The sequence below is a fragment of the Alosa alosa genome, chromosome 9 (assembly GCF_017589495.1).
Source record: "Alosa alosa isolate M-15738 ecotype Scorff River chromosome 9, AALO_Geno_1.1, whole genome shotgun sequence".
Lineage (NCBI taxonomy): Eukaryota > Metazoa > Chordata > Actinopteri > Clupeiformes > Clupeidae > Alosa > Alosa alosa.
In genome coordinates, this window is record NC_063197.1 from 19,718,866 (window position 1) to 19,739,206 (window position 20,341).

The following is a 20,341-nucleotide window of genomic DNA, read 5'->3' on the forward strand; positions in this document are numbered from 1 at the left end:
AGTCCCAGCTTGATGCCATCCGTCTCGAGCCACAGTGCCACAGTAATTATGCAGCAGCACACCCTTACCTTACCCCTATGTTTCTCTGCATGTGCTAATTAGTGTCTCTGCTACTTCAGCCTGAACTCGGTGGTCTGCAGTGACAGAGATGAGGGATTTGCTACTTAGAGTGTGGCTAGTCGGGATGCCACATTGATGACCCCCTAAGCTACAATATTTGGATGAATTGCGTCACTGAAAAGATTAAAGGGGCCCCTGACAAATGCTTTTCAATGAGTCTTGATTACGTCATTTTTATTGAAACATTTCGGAGAACTTCGGATTGGATTCAGTTGGTGCAGTGGGCATTGTAGGTGTGAACAGGTTTGTCACTGTATGCTCTCTGGGTGGAGGCTGTGTGATGGTCATGTGGAGCCTGTTTGCTGACCTGTCATGTGATCGGCAGGAACCAATGAGTGTAATTCTTACGCAAACACATGACATCATGCTGCTTTGGGGCACATAATAATGGCCTAATTTAGGTGCTGTTATTCAGTGGCTTATCACTCTCCACCAACCTCTCACCTAATAACGTGAGGGCAACAATCAGAGCTCGCCCTGAGAGGGGGCTGCAGTGCGGTAATCAGTCTGTCTGTCTCCATCCATCCACAACTTGAATTGTCTTATCGTTATTAGGAAACGGTAGTGTTTGTTAGTCAAGGGATCCCTTCACTGGCAAAGCAAATATGTAAACAAAAAAAAAGCTGCAGGATTTTATTTGGGTTACCTGTTCTAGTTTCAAACGCTATGCAAGCTGTATACAGCCTTTGTGCACCAACAGGCACATACCACTAGCCCTGACCCTCAGTTATCCATCACCTAATCCTGACCATACTGTAACTTAACCCTAACCCCCCTCGTACAACCCCCAGCCCTCACTAGCGCTAAATCCCTAACCCGAAATGGAAGTCTTTTTGCTCATTATCAGCAGAAAGCAGACAAAATGGGCTATCCTCATGCAACCCCCAGCCCTTAACAAGCATTAAATCCTAACCCTAAATGTAAGTCTTTTCGTCAGTGTCGGTAGCAGACAGAAAAAATGGCCTATCTGGCTCTCCCCCTTAACAAACATTAAAAAGTGATAAAACGGAGAGCCCTGTAAACTTTTTTTTTCACCTCTAAAAAGCCAGATTCCTTTTGTGTTTTTTTGTGTGAAGTAAAAGCCACAGTTTAAAGCCTCAGATTTTTAAAGGTTTGTCCCTTCTGTCTCCCAGGCTCTCTGTTTATGTTTCCACAGGGTGACTGCAAGGGATGGTTCTCTTTAATAACCATGTTGCGTGCAAATCCCTGCATCCATCACGTTAAGCTTTTAAATTGCACCCTATCAAGTGATCAAGTCCTGACTACTGCTTGTGTTAAAGATGTTCCAAAGTGCCGGTTTACTGCTGAAATTGCACATCCCCCTTCGCTGCTGTAAGTCACTCAGTGAAAATGGTGTAAAAAATCAAGCGCTGTCGGTGTAGCGACTTTTGATTGACCCTGTTATTGTTCACTGCCAAGTACATTTCACCAGTAGTGAGTGAGGCTCAACAAGTTTTTCCTGTATCTTTTCAGGAAAGGTCTTTTGTGTTAAACCCCCTCCACCCTCCATGGAGTGCAACCCATGGCAAGGTGTAAAGTATCCATTCTGAGGTAGCTCTGTTGACCGAGCCATCCTGTATGACTGGATTCATTTGCATCACAAAGGGAGTGTGTGGTGGTTGTTAGACCTAAGTGTGTCAGGTGAGCTTGCCTGGACCCCACCCAGATGTGTCGTGGATATCTGGGGAAAACAGATCCTGGTAGCGCCTGTCAGTGCACATTCAGGAGAGTACAGGCTTCCCTGCTCCACACGGTCACATTATGAGACTACCAGGACATAGTCTTGGCCATCGGTAAGTCCAGATATCGAACCACAAAAACATTTTGATAAAGTGTCAGTTGTTGGCTTATGGTGGTCCCGCTTCAGGGTTCCAGATTTCTAGGAATCGCTCTGGTGGTTAGGTCGTCATTGCTTGGAGAGACATTATTTAACATTATGCACCCCCTATCAGGACGATTAAGAATGATTGCTAACTTTTTGTGTAATTGCTTGACTTTTAAGAGTGCTGGGTACATAAGTGCCTTAGTTGTGAATGATTTACTCCATAGAAATACCACCATGACGTTGGTTCAGTCTCTTACTCCACTGTAATTACACCTTAGCCCTTGTGTAATAAATCGGCTGGGGATGACAGAATTAAGAGGTGATGAATGAGTGCACAATGGAACAGTTGTCTTGTCTCAGTCAGCTGTCATCATATTGGGGATTCTACGATTCTCCAGGCCTGGCTCTTTTGTGTTTGTCGAGGTTTCATTTTCAGCACTCTTTTTGTCTAACTGGAAGCACACAGTCATTCGTATACATTTAAGCAAGTTTATAGCATGCATTTAGACCCTTGATAGCTTTAAATAAAAAAGCCACCCTGAAGGGCAGGTAATATAGTACAATATGTGCCTTGGAAAAGGCAGATTTGGGGCAGGGTCGACCACAATCTCACAGCCGATACAGCCAGGGTAAGTAATGTAAGGATCATTGTGAAACCTCAGGAAGAAAAGTTGGTGACATTTTGCCATGTGAGCTACAACCAAACTGTTAGTCTTTCATGGACAGTCTCTGTCTGCCACTTTAGCTGAACTTTTATTTTTGAAGAGACAACTGCTGCATGGCATGGCATTTGCAGTCATCAACAGGACTTGCCTTCAATGTCTTAATTGTGTCTTATCACATCTTGCGCCTGCAGTGAATTTTGAATCTACTCTTATATTTTGTAGTGTGGATTTCCTGTTTCTTGTTAAGAGGGGGACCAAAAATTCAGACCATGTTTTTCTTTCTCCCCGAGTAACCTATTGAAACACAGATGGAATCCAGTCCAGACAGCACAGCTTAATAATCTATGCTTTGGGACTAGAGTTAAAGGAAGAAGAACGGACTGATTTGTTGGGTTGAATTCTACGAGGCCAGACTTGGATCCTTATAGTATTGAACCAGAGCTCATCATACTGAAAGTATGTCCACATCAATAAACAGTCCTGCTGACAGACTTTGGCCCAGTGTGGTGGGATTTTAAAGGTTTATAGACAGGGTCTCAGATCTTGTGTAGAGCAACAAAAAAAAGAAACCTCAAAGAGTCTAGCGTATCCATAAATCAGTTCTACAATCTGTTACTTCAGCTTAAAAGAAAACGAGTTGCTACAAAAGATTGATGATCAGTAGAGAGGAGGAATGTTTTTAATAAGATGCAACAATTTTGTTATCCATCCAGCTGGCCAAGGTAAGAGTAGCAGTAAACCTGTTATGGTGTACATTTGGATGATGCATACAATACAAACATGCATAGGAGATGGCAAAGCACTTAAAATGGTCAGAAGTATTTGGGCATAATCTTTAGATGTTAAATATGGATATTGTGATTGAACTATGCTGACTAGATAAAAATTCTATAGCATTGTATTACATTTTCCCAAAGCATTCGGTGCAATCCTATTCAAGCTGCTCCTTCAATAAGTTAACTTTTTGCATTTGCTTGGTAAACCATGTGCAGTGAATCATTTTCATCAGGCAGTAGGTTTAAGAGTGTATCTCATTTTTGTTATTTGGGCCTATTAATGTATTTCAATATACTATATGTATATTCAAAACTTAAAAGTGCATGGGACTGTCCCTAATTTTCGTGTTCGTGAAGAGGTCTAAAACCACCAATTGATCGATTTATCACTAGTGGCAATGATTTGGATTAGGTGCTGATATGACGTTGAAGAGAAGAATATAGTGCATTGCTACCTAGACTCATATTAAGGCCCGGGTTCCTACCAGATGTAGACTGGTAATAACGGTGTTGGCCGGGCACTGTGACCGCACTGCGTCTGATTACAGACTGCTGACACGGTGGCGGAGCTGCACGCCTCAGCACGCTCGCAGACACCACGTGGGTTTGCACCGCCGCAAGCTCCCATGCACTGTACCTCTCTCCTCTTTGGCATGTCGTTCGCTCCTCCGCTCCTCGCCCCACCCAAAAAGCTACCATCACTCGGCAGCACCAGCCCTGACTCCCCACACCCAATGGCAATCGGAAAATGAAAAAGTAGCCTACTTAAGTCTTGTGTCCCGTGTCAAATACCTGAATGACATATTCTGAAGATGTTGTTTGTCTTTGTTGGCGGTAAGAGACAGCATGTATTGGCTGTCTGTGTGTCGTTTCCTTTCTCATTCTCCCATTTTTCCTTTTCCTGCCTCTTTCCTTCCTCTTCCAACACACATTTCCCCCTTTGCTTTTCTTTTCATCATTACTCAGCCTGGAGCGCAGCCAATGGTTCTTTGTGCCTGACAGGTACTGTGTGTGTGTGTGTGTGTGTGTGTGTGTCTGTGTCTGTGTCTGTGTCTGTGTCTGTGTCTGTGTCTGTGTCTGTGTGTGTGTGTGTGTGTGTGTGTGTGTGTGTGTGTGTGTGTGTGTGTGTGTGTGTGTGTGTGTGTGTGTGTGTGTGTGTGTGTGTGTGTGTGTGTGTGTGTGTGTCTCTGTGTGTGTGTGTGTGTGTCTGTGTGTGTGTGTGTGTGTGTGTGTGTGTGTGTGTGTGTGTGTGTGTGTGTGTGTGTGTGTGTCTGTGTGTGTGTGTGTGTGTGTGTGTGTGTGTAAGGGCATCACTTAATTCCTATTGAAAACACCGGGGTTGTTTTTCTCTTTACGCTTGCTGTCCGCTTTTCAAAAAATGTGGCCCTGCTTACTGCTGTTACTGCACCATCACAGAGCTTTCAGGCCCAAGCCGCTCTCACAAAATAGATGCGTAGGAGAGCCTCCTCTTTTCAGTGCCACTGCTGCAAGTGTGCAAGATGTCCTGGGGAATATTTTGGGAAACGGGCCCCTTAATGACCATTGTGGGTTTTTTTTGTTTTAGACAAGCAGCTAATTTGTCCCCTTTTCACCACCACCATTCATACATTTTGTGTTGTCATTGACAGTCCTCGTACTCCAAATATGTGATAAAAAAAATCAAGAACGCTTTCTTTAAAAACCACACACACACACACACACACACACACACACACACACACACACACACACACACACACACACACACACACACACACACACACACAAAGCGGTTGTCCGTTCCCCTAGAGCCTGGCGAGGCTGTGGGAACACAAATATGCCGTCTGCTGCGGTCGCAAGGCTGGACATCAGCAGCCAGGCACACACACAGGCCGAGATGTGGGATAAATGTCCTCTCCTATCGTTTTACACCAGACACAGTGGAGCTTTGTGTGCCGCGTGCACTCTGATGAAGAGTTGTACTCTAGGCAGGCCCAGAGAAAAGGAAGGCTTGTTTGTAGCAGCCCTCAGATGTCGCATGGTCCTCAGCAACATATCTTAGAAATGTATTACTGAAACGAGATCTGCACTAGTCAGCACTTGGGAGAAAGTGTGTGTGTGTGCGAGTGAGTGATAACCCTACAGTGATGTTCTATTTCTTGTCTCAGGTTGTCTGACAGAGGACCTAGTGAGTTGCGCGTAAAACCGAAGCCAGTAGAACCCGACCAGTTCCCAGACCTGCCCCCTCCTCCTCTACCACCTCTTCCACCTCCTCCTCCCCCAGCACCTTTGGAGAACCTCGACTCCCCAGCGTGGGACGCCCCTCTCCCTCCTCCCCCTAGTCCTCCTCCAGCCACGCTCCTCCCCGACCCAGTCGACCCTGCTCCACCTCACCTGCACCTGCACCCGCAACCCTATCCCCAAACCCTCTGGAAGAGACAAGTGCTGCCCCGCCCGGACAGGTACCAGCATCCAGACACTGCACCCTCCCTCCCCGACCCACCCCCCACCCCCCTCCCCTTTTCCGGCTTTCAGGGCGGAGTCCTGCATTTCCACTCCCCCAACACCGAAGCTGACCCCGCCCTCTGTCCACACAGGGATCTGGAGATACTGAAGAAGGAGGAGGAGGAGGAGGAGGAGGAGGAGAAGAAAAAGGAGGAGGAAAAGCTGGAGCTGAAGCCGGAGCCTGCGCTGCCCCCGCCCCCGCAGCAGCCCTCGCACGGGGCCCCGGCCCCGCAGCAGCCCTCGCACGGGCCCCCGCCCCCGCAGCAGCCCTCGCACGGGGCCCCGGCACTGGCCAAGCCCACCATGGAGGGCCAGCGCTCACCCTCGCCCCAGTTCTCTCCCCAGAGGCTGACCGACAAGCCCCCCGTCTCCCTGCAGGATGAAGCCCCTGAAAGGTAAGAGCTGGGCTCCGCCCGACCCCGACCCCGACCCCCCCCAACCCGTCACCCGGTTGTTGGTTGTTGCCCGGTCCTGTCTGTGACCGGCATCTTTTTCTGTCTGCTCGAGCTTCTCACATTATGTGAATTTTCCTCGTTCCTCTTTCCTCTCACTCACTCACTCTCTCTGACCCCTCTCTCTCTCTCTCTCTCTCCCTCTCTTTGTATCGCCCTCTCTCTCTCTCTCTTTCTCCCTCCCTCTCTCTCTCTCTCTCTCTCTCCCTCTCTTTGTATCGCCCTCTCTCCCTCTCTCCCTCTCTCTCTCTCTCTCTCTCTCTCTCTCTCTCTGTCCGCACATCCTGCAGAAGTGCAACAGCAGCAGTGGAGTTTTCCACTTCTCAAACCACACAGCTGGGTTGCTGTTTTTTTTTCTCTTTTCTTTTTCTTTTTTTCCCCCTCCTGCTGCTGGAGTCTTAAATTTATCACTGGAAAGAGTCTGTCTCTCCAGCCCAGTAATTTAATGACGGCGCTCCACCATGTCTGTCCTTATTGTATTCATACACATACAAGAGGCTTATTGATAGCCCTCCGCACTGTAAGCGGCATGCTTGTGTGTGTGTGTGTGTGTGTGTGTGTGTGTGTGTATGTGTGTGTACTGTCTTTCTGTATGTATGTTCTATTCATGAAGCATGTTTAAGGCAGCCATGGACAGGTCATGTTTCAAGTTTCAAGTCTTAAATTGTCATCGTAGAGTGCTGTTGGGTTTTTCTTTTTTGTGCTCTCTTTTTTCCTCTCCTCCTCTCCCTTTGCACACTGGGTCTCAGGGAAGGGCTGCTTTAGAGATTTGTACAGTGCAGCATTCCGGCCGCGGTGGAGCCAACACACTGGGAGGAGTCCGGCAGCCTTGGCGTGCCAGGACGTTGGGCATGGGAAAATGGAGAGAGAGAGAGGGAGAGAAAAAAAGCGAGGAGAGCGCCTTAATGTCATCATGTCATATGACTCTTAATCAGTTTCTCCGTATGGATGGGCTCTCCCCGCTGACTGTACTGTGCGCCTGCTTCTGAAGAGTCTGCTGGGGAATTGGCTCCTCAGCCATTCCTAACTGACACATTTAATGCTGTGGTCTGTGCCGCGTCCTAGGCTGACCTTTGCAAAGGAATTATTTTATTTCGCATTATTATTGGCTCATTTTACAGCCCTTTTCCTGGGTGTTTTTTTTTTTTTTTTTTTTTTTTTTTTTTTTTTTTTTTTTTTAAATGGGTGGATGTATGGTGAGCTTAAAGCTCAGTGCTTATGTTTGTGTGTCCTTTTGGCTGCTTTGATGACAGGATGGAGAGGGTGAGTGAGGACAACAGCGCTGCCAGAAAAGTGCCCATCAAGATCGTCCATGCCGAGAGCGACACGGAGAAGGAGAGCAGGCAGTACCTCCACCCTCACAACGTAGCTGGTGGTGGTGGTGGTGTCGCCAGCGGGACAGGCAGAGAGGCCCCTCAAGCTCCCTTGGGCCCTGGAGCCACTCACCTGACCAGCCTGTCTGGCCCCGAGCAGTCGTACTCCGTCTTCAGTGCCTACTCACGACAGCAGAGGGACCACGGCCCAGAGCCCAGGTCTGCCGCCGACATGGGGGCCCAGAGGGAGCCGTCTGAGCCCAGGAGAGACCCGCACAAGGGCCCCCAGGCCGAGCACAGGCCCTCGGAGGCCCCAGCAGCACCGCCGACAGATGCCCCCCACCACGCCCCTCACCCCAGCAGCAACGGGGTCCCAGCAATGTCCATCAGCACCCGGCTGCAGTCAGCGGAGGACGAGAAGAGGGATGAGCTGGCGAGGGACATCATCGACAAGGACAAGTCCCTGGCTGACATCCTGGACCAGAGCAAGATGAAGACCACTATGGACCTGATGGAGGGGCTCTTCCCCCAGGGCGACCAGCTGCTGGAGGGGGCCCTCCAGCGGAGGAAGGCGGCCCCCAAGCAGGCCTCGCCCCGGAGCTCGGAGGAAAGGTGGGCAAGCTTCTACTCTACACCGTACTACTGGGCAGTTTGGGCAACATCAAATTCATAATGCTAAAACATCAGATGGATTTAGATTGCTGCTTTAGCCTTTTTAATAGCTGATTATACAATCAGATTTTGATACTGAAGATGGATCAAGATTGACATTTTCTTGTTTTTTTTTTAGAACTATTTTATATTCATAATCAGTCCACCTGTATTTATGCCAGAAACTTTGATGGTGGGTTCGAATGGAGGGGTCAATTTATCAAAAAGCTCTGAAGGTCTAGTTTAGTTTTTTGGTATTTGTTGAATATGCTATATGGAATGTGAATGGTGTATCAATCAGGACTGAGGCAGTTGGACAACTGAGGCCACCTGCTGGCAGAATCAAGAAATGCGCATTGACTAATTGCATTCTCTTTTAGTCACGTTTTCTTTGCTAGAAGTTGTTTAAAAATGTTTATTTGAACAGTTTTGTATGTGTCTGATAGTCATAACATAACCTCTGTTGGTAGAGTTCAGTGCCCTTGTATCTGTTGCCTCTTTTGCCTGACCACTCTTTGATCTTGTTTACTTCAGGAAAGCGGAGGAGAGCACCATGGCAGGCGCCGTTGCCCTGGCGACCAGTTCCACCTACTACAGCACGTCCGCTCCCAAGGCAGAGCTCCTTATCAAGATGAAGGACATGCAGCAGGAAAGTGAAGAGCAGGAGGATTCAGAGGAGGAGCTTGACCACGAACTGGCCAATAAGAAGGTACTGGATACCAGTCACTGCTGTCACTCAAGTTGGGCCCGTGTTTGTTTTATTACTCGTTTAGTCATTCCCCTGTCATTCATCCACTGTTTGTCAACACTGAAGCTTTTGGAGTCTCACAGTTTAGAATATTATTTATTTTTTTGTCTTTCTTTCATTTTATTTTCACTCACTGTCTAATCTTTTTTTAGTTTGTCATTTGTATACACCTCCAATGTATTGTGTATGCTCATGAACAGCAAATCAGGAGTGTTCTCTCTCACTACCTCTCTCCACTCTGTGTCTATGCTCCCCTCTCTCAACCCAAAACCCCCAGTTTCCATTTTCAACTGCTCTAAGCGATGCCACAGGTTTTTTAGGCTAAAACATTTTATGTCACTTACTGCAAGCATCACCTAACCAACCGTTAGCTGTCTGTGTCCTGAATACACTGTAAAAAAATGCGATCTCTGTGGATGTCCAGGCTCCAAAAACGGCAACAAAAACAACCTGGGCAAACCTAGCCCAAAAAAACATAACAAACTGTTCCCGCAAATCACAGACGAGATGCGCGTTTAGCGAGAGTTTCAATTGCATGGGAGCAGCACGGGAGGGAGGGGGAGGAAGTAGCAAGCTAGCTCTCTGTTTTGTTTGAAAGTCAACAGAAGTGATGTTAAGAGACGTTAACATCGCTAAGAGCGCCTTTAATGATGGTCAATGACCTCTCGTCTCTGTCTCCCACACAACAGCAAGAGCTGATCGACAGCCTGAGCCGCAAGCTGCAGGTGCTGCGGGAGGCACGTGAGAGCCTGCAAGAGGACGTGGAGGAGAACAACGCGCTGGGCCAGGAGGTGGAGGTCACCGTGCAGCAGGTGTGCAAGCCCAACGAGCTGGACAAGTTCCGGATGTTCGTGGGCGACCTGGACAAGGTGGTGAGCCTGCTGCTGTCGCTCTCTGGGCGGCTGGCACGCGTGGAGAACGCCCTCAACAGCCTGGAGGAGGACGCCTCACCTGAGGAGAGGGTGAGTAGAGGGGAGAACGAGGGAGGGAGGGAGGGAGGGAGGGAGAAGACAGATGCGGAAAAGAGAAGACTGAGGAGATGGAAAGAGAGAGGGAGGAGGAATAGAGGATGAAGAGTGGCTGAATGGCGGAAAGAGGAGATAGTGATGGACAGAGTGCAAGAGGAAGAAAGGCTAGGCTTAGGGGATAGAAACTGAGAAGGGGGAAAGAGGTCTCTGAATGGAGTATTCTGAAAGAGCTGCACTGGGTGTTAGTTTTGCTATAGCAGGTGAATGGAGCAGAAATTAGACCCAGGGGATAAAATCATGGATGGCAAGTAAGGTTGGTCTAAAAAAATCTGAAGAAAAAATAATAACATGAGGAAAGGATGTGGGTCAAATCAGAGCAGTCTTTTGTCCTGCAAGTGTCCAGATCTGGGTCTGGGTCATTTAGTAACTGTGTGTCCCTCTCATTCCTCTGTAGCGGATCCTGACGGACAAGCGCAAGCTGCTGATCCGACAGCACGAGGACGCCAAGGAGCTGAAGGAGAACCTGGACCGCCGCGAGCGTGTGGTCTACGACATCCTGGCCAGCTACCTGGACGAGGAGAGCCTGGCGGACTATGAGCACTTTGTCAAGATGAAGTCGGCGCTCATCATCGAGCAGCGCAAGCTAGAGGACAAGATCAAGTTGGGCGACGAGCAGCTCAAATGTCTGATGGACAGCCTGCCGCTGGACCAGAGGCTGCCCATCTGAGGAGACCTCTAGACAGGAGCCGCATTCGAAATGTTCACTTATTCACTCACTCACTTCCTATAGTGAATGAGTGAACATTTTGCATTTCGACCACAGCTTGTGTGTCCGACATTCCGTCCAGACCTCCGTCTGGACTACTTCCTGTCCTCCTCTGTGACCCCCACCCCATCTTGACTGGGCTCAGCCCTTTCAATCTATACCAGACATGGTCTGATGTTGTTCAGATGCCACTGAGTGCTTAACTGACTCTGCTCCCTGACCACAGTTTGACCCCCGCACCAACCACTGTGTAGCTCATCTTATTTGTCTGGGCAGAGGAAAGAACTGCCATATCTTACAAAGAAACAGCCCTTAGCCACAGCTCCCTCTCTGAACTGAATAGAACTGAACTGAGCTGTCTGGGTTGAGACATTTTGCACCTTTAGGGCACTTCGGCAGACAGTGCTCCTGACCACAGAAGAACTACACTCTTGACAAACCACTGCTCGGCTTCTCACAAAATATAAGTAGCTTTCTGACCACTAGAGGGCAATGTTGAGATGGGCTTACGCGTCTGACTGATCACATGTTACATTGTTAAAGCTGTGTGTCTACATGTCTGTCACACAAACGCATACACAGACACTAAGACACACACACACACACACACACACACACACACATCTGAGAAAGTGAACTAAGGTCATTTCAGTGAGTTTCAGGGCCCACGGTTCTCTTTTTTTCAGATTCATCATGATGTTCAATGTCGCTCTCACACTCAGTAATCTTATTCAGGGACACCACTGAAGCCTGATGGTTTTTCAACAGGGCAGCACATCTCCAAAAAACAACCCAAGACTCTTAGATGGTGCATTATTTCATACCACATTGTTCTGTCTTTTTGTGTCACATCACAACGCAAAATAAAATGAAATCCATGTTTTTTTTAGTAATTTATTGTAGCCCTTTTAAACTTGTACATAAATTAGAGTAGGCTACAGTAGTCCTTTTTCCCCCACACACCTGATTTTAGCCAGGCCAAACGTATCACATCGGTCAATCACTTTTGAGTAGCTGCTTATCTCTAACATTGCATTAACTCTTACTGTAATTGCTACATTGCTACGTAACCTGAGACTTGCCTAAAACCGTTCCATGTTACTCCATTGTGGATTCAATACTTGTCTATAAAATACCAGCTGCCTTTCGCTCTGTTCCTTGTCTCATTGTGTTTTATTTCCTCTCTGTCTTCCATGCCCCATCATAACTTCTAAATTCGAAATCATGCATTTGATGATCGATAGATACAGTGCTGGCCAAAAGTGTTGGCACCCATGCTAAAGTTGACTGAAAAGAGGAATATAAAATCATCTTTTGGAAATTGATCTTAATGCCTTAAGTGAAAAATGAGGAAATATCTAACCTTTAAGGACACCAATTTTCTTAGTGAATGAACAATGTATCATAAATAAATAAATGTTCTTCCTTAAAATACAGGGGTCATAAGTATTCCCACCCCTATGTTAAATTACCATAGAGACAGGCAGATTTTTATTTTTAATAGTTAATTAATAGTTAATTATAACTATAGTTAATAGTTTTAATTAGTTTGATTTGCAACCAGCTAATAGGCTAACTGAAATAACACCCATGCCAATCTCTAGGTATGGTGAAGGGTATGTGATGATGTGGGGCTATTTGAATTCCAAAGGCCAAGGTAACTTTATCAGGATGCACAGTATTCTGGATCCATGAAATAACTGGCCTTTAAAAATAAAAATCTGCCTGTCTCTATGGTAATTTAACATAGGGGTGGGAATACTTATGACCCCTGTATTTTAAGGAAGAACATTTATTTATTTATGATACATTATTCATTCACTAAGAAAATTGGTGTCCTTAAAGGTTGATTTTGATTTTATATTCCTCTTTTCAGTCAACTTTAGCATGGGTGCCAATACTTTTGGCCATCACTGTAGATAGAGAGAGTTTTTCAGTAGCTTATACAACCATAACACAACAAACACGCATATGCACCCATATCTCACATGCATAGAAATCACTCACAGAAATGTAAAAATGAAAGAGCATGTGAAGTGATTACAAAGGTCTGGTATGGACTGACCATGTGATGCATTGACCATGATAAGGTGCTATGTTGGAGTGTGTGCAATGGTTGTGAATTAAACACAATAGAATTGCTTTAAAACAAACAAGAAAAATAATATACTTTAAGTATAAGTATATATACTCTTTTGATCCCGTGAGGGAAATTTGGTCTCTGCATTTATCCCAATCCGTGAATTAGTGAAACACACTCAGCACACAGTGAGGTGAAGCACACACTAATCCCGGCGCAGTGATCAGTGAGGAATAAGTGATATGATGGTAGGGGCTGAGAGAGATGGGCTCATGCTGAAAAGTCCATTTCTCCCCTCCCCTTTTGTGTGCCATTGAAAAGTTGGATGGCCCTGGGGACTAAGGACCTCATCAACCTGTTTGTTGAGCATGACAGTGACAGAAGTCTGCCACTGAACATGCTCCTCTGTTTATTGAGTCATTGTCCATGATCGCCAGCACCCTGCTCATGGTCTGTTTCTCTGCAGTTGTTGTGAGTGACTCCAGCTCAATGCCAACAACAGAGCCAGCTTTCCTTACCATTCTGTTCAGTCACCCAGCGTCCCTCTTAATGCTGCCTCCCCAGCACACCACAGCATAAAAGAGGACACTGGCTATGGCAAACTGGTAAAACATCCAGAGGAGCTTACTGCAGACCGCAGCCTCAGCCTTCTCAGGAAATAAAGCTGACTGCCCTTTCTGATAGACAGATAGATAGATAGATAGATAGATAGATAGATACTTTATTGACCCCCAAGGGTAAATTCAAGATATACAGATACAGTGCACAACACAGATACAGTGTATCTGTGTTGGCTGACCAGTCCAGTTTATTGTCCATGTGTATCCCCAGGTACTTATTTGCTGACCACCTCCACATTGACCCCTTCAATGGAGACTGGCAGCATAGGTGGCTTAGATCTCCTGAAATCCACCACCATCTCCTTGGTATTTGGGTTCAGCTGCAGATGGTTGAGCCTGCACCATTGCACAAAGTCATCCACCAGGTTCCTGTACTCGTCCTCTTGATGTATGATAACTGGAAAGTCCAGTTAGGTTGACATTAGATATAGAGGAACTACCAGAATCTCAGAATCTAGCTTCACATTGCATTCAGCATAAGAGATAGACTCATTTGTGTGTGTGTGTGTGTGTGTGTTATGGAATGTGTGATAACATTTATTTAAATTATATTGAGCCTTAAGTGCTTTAGTACAGTTCACAAAATAAAGGTTAACATCCATAAGTATGCCTATATCGCCCATACTTAAGTAGTGGCAATTACTTGAGTGAGCAATCACACACCCCTTTTAAAACAATGAAATACATTTCCATTTTTATCTACAGTGCAATGCAATGAGGTGGTGTAATATTTAACAGTTTCTTAAGGCCCTAACACAGAACAAGTGAGACCTTGACAAGTTCAAGGCACGCCTGATTGTAAAACTTACCATGTAGTCATAGTTGCATTTCAGTGTGTGTGTACATATATATACTTATCTAGCAAAATAAAATCATTTGAATTTCATACTTAGTCCAGATGCACCTGATCTGACCAATATGACTTGTGTATACAGCTGTAGTGTCATAAGAGCAGGTGTAGAGCTACCAATAAAGGTCACCTGATGCGGCACACCCCTCCCCTTCTGCTTTGGAGATGCCGTGTTTAATGGTAAGTCAATCATTAACCCAGGCTATATTGACTCTGAGCGTGTTACTTTGGAAAGGGGCTTTGTCCAAGTGCTGCTCTGAAAACAGCAGCCAGTTGTGTTTACCTCGTGTCCTGCTGTTTCGGTAGCAGTTTACTGTCCACCACTGAATTTCAAGAGCTCCATCTTGTCAAAGGTACGGTAACTTTCTTTCTTTTCATTTCTGTGTTCTGTTTAAATGTTTTTTTTATTGTGTTTCTCTTAGCTTTTGACGCCATCCATTTCTGGCAATTATGTATCACTGGAGATTAGGGAAGTGTAGCATAAAATAATTCTAATGACAATTCTAATAATTGTCTTTTTGCTCTCTCAGTGTTGGCTGCTCCAACCTGCTAGGAATGGTGATAAGAATCAAGATTCCTTGAATTTCCCCTTGAGGATCAATAAAGTATCTATCTATCTATCTATCAAGAGATAAATGTCCTCTTGGAACTCAAGTTTCAGATAGGGTGTGCTATATTACCGTCAATTACATTTCTGAATGGTTCATTACATCACAACCTCTCAAATGTAAACATAGTTAAATCTACTAATGTTCCTCAATCGATTTTGCATTATTATTCACATTATTATTCACTGTCTATCCAATGTAAATGGTTTAGATGCCTTGTGGCGAGAAAAGGGGAAGTATATTTCCGGACAGGAAGGTTGCCACTATACGCCCTCTTCCAAGTATGCCATAGCGTTCCATGGTGCTGTCTGTCTTATTGGAGTTTTACAGCATATGAAGAGTTAACACACTGTTACAATTCCCCCATCTCCAACTCATCATGTTGGAGCGCTGAGTTACAGTAAATGACTTTTCAGGTTTAGCTTAAGGCATTCCTGAGCCCCAGGTGTGCACTCAGTCATGCAGTGATTCTCCCGGCCTCTCTTGAGTTTACTGCTGGCTTGAGTTTCACTGTTTCAGTGTGTGGTTTTACTCAGGAATGCTGGACGGATTCGCTGAAAGTTGTAACTCGTATCATAGTTGAGGATGTATGTTTAGTACACAGTAAATGTAATTCCTACTTTTACGAGGCACCGACCTCTGCATTTGACAACAAACCATTGTCTTTCTGAGTTGAGTTCCCCTTTTTAAATTCAGGTAGAGAAGTTAAAAAATCTTGTGCAATTGCCAGTAGAACATTGACTGCAATGCATCCATTTTAGTGGATTTTAGTCAAATACATCTGCACAAATTGTTTTCTTCATGCACATCTCTTAACTCACATTTTCTAAACAGATTTTTACTCTTCTCTCTTGGCACAGGCAGTGTTATTGTCCACTCAGAATGATGCAAAACTGCTGTCTTTTCTCTTTCCTCAGGCCCTTTAGGTTCAGTCCTCATGAAGTCCTCAGTGACTGAGAGGACCTGCTGCCTCCCCTTGGAGAGGAGTGAGTGAGTGAGCGATCTCCAGATCTCTAACTTCCCGTGTCCCCCTTGCGACGAGCGTGATGGCTTACCTGGCCCACACGGCCCATCTGCAATTCCTGGGCCTGCTACTGGGCATCCTGGGCTGGATCCTGATCATGTGCAGCGCCGGCGTGAACGAGTGGCGTTTGTGGTACGTGTCCGATAAGTCGGTCATCACCTCCGGGGTGGCCTGGGTGGGCGTGTGGCGCGCCTGCTTCTACTCTCACATCATGAGCACGGCAGAGTACTGCCAAGCCCTGGCCATCACAGACTCCTTCCTCCCTGCGGACATCGTACTGGCTCAGGTTCTCATTATGATGGCCGTGGTTACGGGCATTATCGGGAACCTCACGGCTGGCTATGGGATGAGGAAGGTCTACTTTGGGCTGGGGAGGCGCCGGACCATAAACTTGACCTTCTGGTCCGCGGGGGGGATGTACCTGTTCACGGCCACATGCTCCCTTGTGCCTTTGTTCATGAACACAGTGGCGGTGCTGAACAACGACACCATCGCCTTCCCACCGGAGTATTACTTCCCTCCGGCCCCAACGAGCCAGGGCATTGGCTCAGGAATCGGGCTTGGCATCGGGGCCTCTTTCCTGGTTGCCTTCAGCGGACTGCTCTTCCTTGTCTACAGGTACCCCAAGAAGGACCAGCAGCCCAATGCTGAGGTCAGCACGGAGGGTAACGGCTACCTTGTTGACTCAAAGCCTTGGTCGTCTGTGGGCCTAAGGTCTATCACTGAGGGCAGAGAAGAGATCAGTGCCAATGAGGGGGAGGACAACCCAGCCTTTGAACTAGAAGAAAACTGATCTTCACCATCAACTCCAGGTAGCAATGGAGAACCTGAGTGGTTCTCAGGCTGAGAAATTGGACACTTACTTTATAAAAGCTGTGAATGCTAAACAGTCCCACCTCTTATTTTGCAACAGTGCTACACTAGGACTTTAGATGTGAAAGATTGCTGCACATTGCCTGCCTGCACAGATTTATTATGACTTTTGAATAGATCAGTACATTCTCAGCTCTCCAACACGTTACATTTCATTCTCTGATAGTGTTCAATCCAGAACTAATTTCCTCTGCTCAAATGTATTTATTTCATGAAGATATTTCAAAACAGTCAAGTTCATAACACAAATTAAAGGGAAATTAAATTCACTCGGGGATGAATTATATGAGTCTATTGTTTGTCTATGGATCTCATTATTTTTGGGGATATACTAGTTTGGAATTACTGTGGAATTTGATATTGTTTATTGATAAATAAATATGGCTGTTTAGTTTGGAATTTATCCACTAAATCATTTTTTTGTGCTTTCATGCAATCTGCAATCAGCTTTCATTCTTGATTCAGTAAAGTGTCCGTTTCTAGTCTGGACAACACCGCTGAGGCTCAGTCATTCTCCCTCACAGCACACCAGATAAACTTTACAGTTGTCAGCGCTAGTATGGGTGATATAATCTTTAAGAGAGATGGGGTCCAGCGTTAGGTAAGGTGAGCACAATTACCCAAGTGCCCCATGCTGGCCATGGCCTGCCCCGCTGGGGAGCCTAATGAAGTCTGCCAGGGCCTCCCTGAGCGATGTCGGCTCTTATTAGGGATTTTTGTCCTCCGCTGGCCCTCATTGACTCCTGTTTTCAGGCGTGCCAAAATGTAATCTTATCAAAATTAAATATTAATTTCGACAGCAATCTCTGTGAGAAGTACATGATTTGCTGTTGTTACAAAACCGCCTAATCCCCCTGGATCATACAATAAGGGGAAATTATTTCTTGCCAATTAAAATTGATTTTATATCCAGTGGGGAATTGGCATGCTGCTGCGCCGACAGCACAGTGTTCTTTGAAATAAATCTCATCAGGGTGTTTGTCCCATTATAAATAATGTTTTACATCCCACTATTTTGTATTGTAATAGTGGCAATTAAAGTTCCGATTTCTATAGTTCATAAATCATGGTGCATTCTAATAGCTGTGGTTTGGGGACCTATTAGTGGCAATTAGACAAAAGCCAATTCAAACCAATCAACCAACAAATCATGAGAGTCTTTTTCTCTCTGCCCTGTCATCAGGGCTTCTTCTAAAACCGAAATTGTATAGTTTCATTGTCCAAACGTGAAACCTAGAGACAGACAGTAGGCATGGACTGAGGCATCCCCTCCTCCTCCCTCTCTGCCTGGCTTGGGGCCTCTCTCACGGGCCTGAGGTATTTTACTCCCGTGACTCGCCGAGTGGAGGCTGTTGTTGGCAGAGCGGTGAGGCCTGTCGTCGTGATGCTCTCGGGGTGGAACGGAGCCTCCCATCACAACTTGTGATTGTTGCCCAATGAGAGGTCAGAGTCTCTCTCTCTCTCTCTCTCTCTCTCTCTCTCTCTCTCTCTCTCTCTCTCTCTGCACCGGGGGTGGCAAGGGCTCAGAACAAAAGAGCCTGTTGAGCCCATCCTGCTCAGCTCCACTGCAGAGTGGATGGACCTGCCAGGCTCGGCATTGACGTCAGTACTACTATGATGTGGTACGGCTCAAATTAAGGCTGACGACTGCCACTTCAGGGGAACCTGGAAAGTTCTGACATAGGAAGACATATATATATATATGCTCCACCAACCAAAACACTCACCATAAGGAGGTCTGAGCAAGAATAGTGACGTTGGAGCTGAACAGAGAGAAAGAGAAACATCCGTTCAGTCACACTGCATAAACTCTCTCTCCTGTTTTCATCTTTGTTTTATCATTCATTGTGAAACAGTATGGGCAGTATGGTATGGTGTGGTGTGGTGTAGTGAATGATTCACTGCAATTCTACCTCTCACTCATTATTCCAACTACAAAGATAAGTCAAAAGAGGGCCAAGGGTTAAATCAATTTTTATCTTGGTTAGCTCAGCAACTTCTTATCCATTCAGATATAATATATCAGTAATGAGAAGACAGTACAGTAATCATCGTTGTGGTATAGACTATGGCTCATGGCATTCGAGGCTGTGGTGAAGAGTGTCTCCTGGTAATCGTGGTTGTGGTGCAGTTTATGTATCACTTATTTATTCCCAGGAATTTAAATGGGGGGTAAAACACTTCTGATATACCACATTATTACTTGCTTGCTAGTAATTGCTAAATAGCATTTGATATTTTTTACTTAATATGCTAAGGGTTGCCTTTCCATGTTTGTGAAATGTCAAGCCGTAAACTTGCATGGGAAGATTAGGATGCAATTACGATGGCCTCTTGAGATATTGAGAAAACTTTTTCACTTTCTTACCAGTAGATCATAGTGTAACAATTGGGAGATAGGAAGATGTATATCTGAAAATAACCTTCACATCACCGCACTCTCAGAGATCGAGTTTATGACTGTCATTTACTTTTGTTGATCATTAACCTTAAGCAACAACGTGGACTGTTATGCCTTTTTATAAACACCATAATAATAGCAACATGGAAAGTATATATTTAGTGCACACATATATGAAACTCATACAAAGATGCACACATAGGCCTAGACACAACACATGATCCTTGTGTGGAATAGAGAGTGGAAGGGATGGAATGAACTAGGAGCTTGATCGGAATGCTGAGGATATGTGTGGAGCGTGACCATTAGACCTTGGGCAGGAGCCAAACACACATTATTAATGTCTTTTTTGGCATCTTTGGCAAAGACATGCCACTCTGGCATGGCAGGCAGGCCTTACCACTTCCTCCCTGCCAGCTTATCTGTCAATAGGCCCCTGAGGCCCTCACCATGGCCACCCACTTCACCTCCGGGCTTGAAACCGCCATTGTGATAATATCTCCGATTCTAATTATGTTTTATGCTAAAGCACACGAAGACATACTTGGTGGGTGGACTGTCATCATGCTGATTTGCTAACTTTGTGATTGCTCTTTAATTGCCCAGTTGACAAGAATTAAAGAGAAACATTTTATTGCTAGTAGTTTATTTTGTTTGAGATGAAACAGATCAGCACTCCGGTCACTGACTGAAGAGAATGACATTGATCACAATGGAATGTGTCAGATTTATGCGATATCATCTCATATTGTGCCCTCAGATGCTCCTCTATAATGTGTTTACAGTTACCTTAATGGGGATGGAACCGTGCCATTTCCCATACACAGTCTTCAGTCACTGTCAACTAGCTCTCTCAGACCCCCAAGCAGCCAGGCACGGAGTCGTAATCACACAACGAATACATAAACACCATTTGGGGTAATCATACTTGCTGCGATGCGGCTGTTCCTATCAGCAGGAAGCCGGCCGGGTGCGTCCTAATGGCTCATCTGGTCGAGTGGCGTCAGTAGGTCTTCAAGACACACGGGGGACGTCACCGGTTGGCCAGAGCTCGTCGTTTTGGTTCCCAGTTTTAGTGGCATCTGTCCTCCATGTCTTTTGGTTTGGTGGGTCATTA

The 20,341-nt window shown here is 45.8% G+C and overlaps 2 protein-coding genes across 11 annotated transcripts in view; both read left to right on the forward strand.

Moving 5' to 3' along the window:
• The window catches only part of shroom2a (shroom family member 2a), a 46,031-nt gene extending 34,109 nt beyond the window's left edge, over positions 1-11,922 (forward strand). For 6 of the 10 annotated variants that reach the window (XM_048251614.1, XM_048251616.1, XM_048251618.1 and 3 more), the window contains 6 exons: positions 5,534-5,827; positions 5,963-6,265; positions 7,576-8,247; positions 8,821-8,995; positions 9,724-9,996; positions 10,457-11,922. In XM_048251614.1, coding sequence (XP_048107571.1) covers positions 5,534-5,827; positions 5,963-6,265; positions 7,576-8,247; positions 8,821-8,995; positions 9,724-9,996; positions 10,457-10,729 — 1,990 coding nt within the window. In that variant the 3' untranslated portion in view covers positions 10,730-11,922. Of the gene's footprint in view, positions 1-4,352; positions 4,389-5,533; positions 5,828-5,962; positions 6,266-7,575; positions 8,248-8,820; positions 8,996-9,723; positions 9,997-10,456 lie in introns of all 10 variants that reach the window. The other 4 variants (XM_048251615.1, XM_048251617.1, XM_048251619.1 and 1 more) reach the window with 4 other exon arrangements.
• A 2,640-nt stretch (positions 11,923-14,562) lies between these two features.
• cldn34a (claudin 34a) lies at positions 14,563-17,569 on the forward strand. The gene is made up of 2 exons (XM_048253075.1): positions 14,563-14,671; positions 15,844-17,569. The coding sequence occupies exon 2, from the start codon at positions 15,973-15,975 to the stop codon at positions 16,741-16,743; it is 771 nt and encodes a 256-aa protein (XP_048109032.1). The 5' UTR covers positions 14,563-14,671; positions 15,844-15,972; the 3' UTR covers positions 16,744-17,569.
• Positions 17,570-20,341: the final 2,772 nt, after the last annotated feature.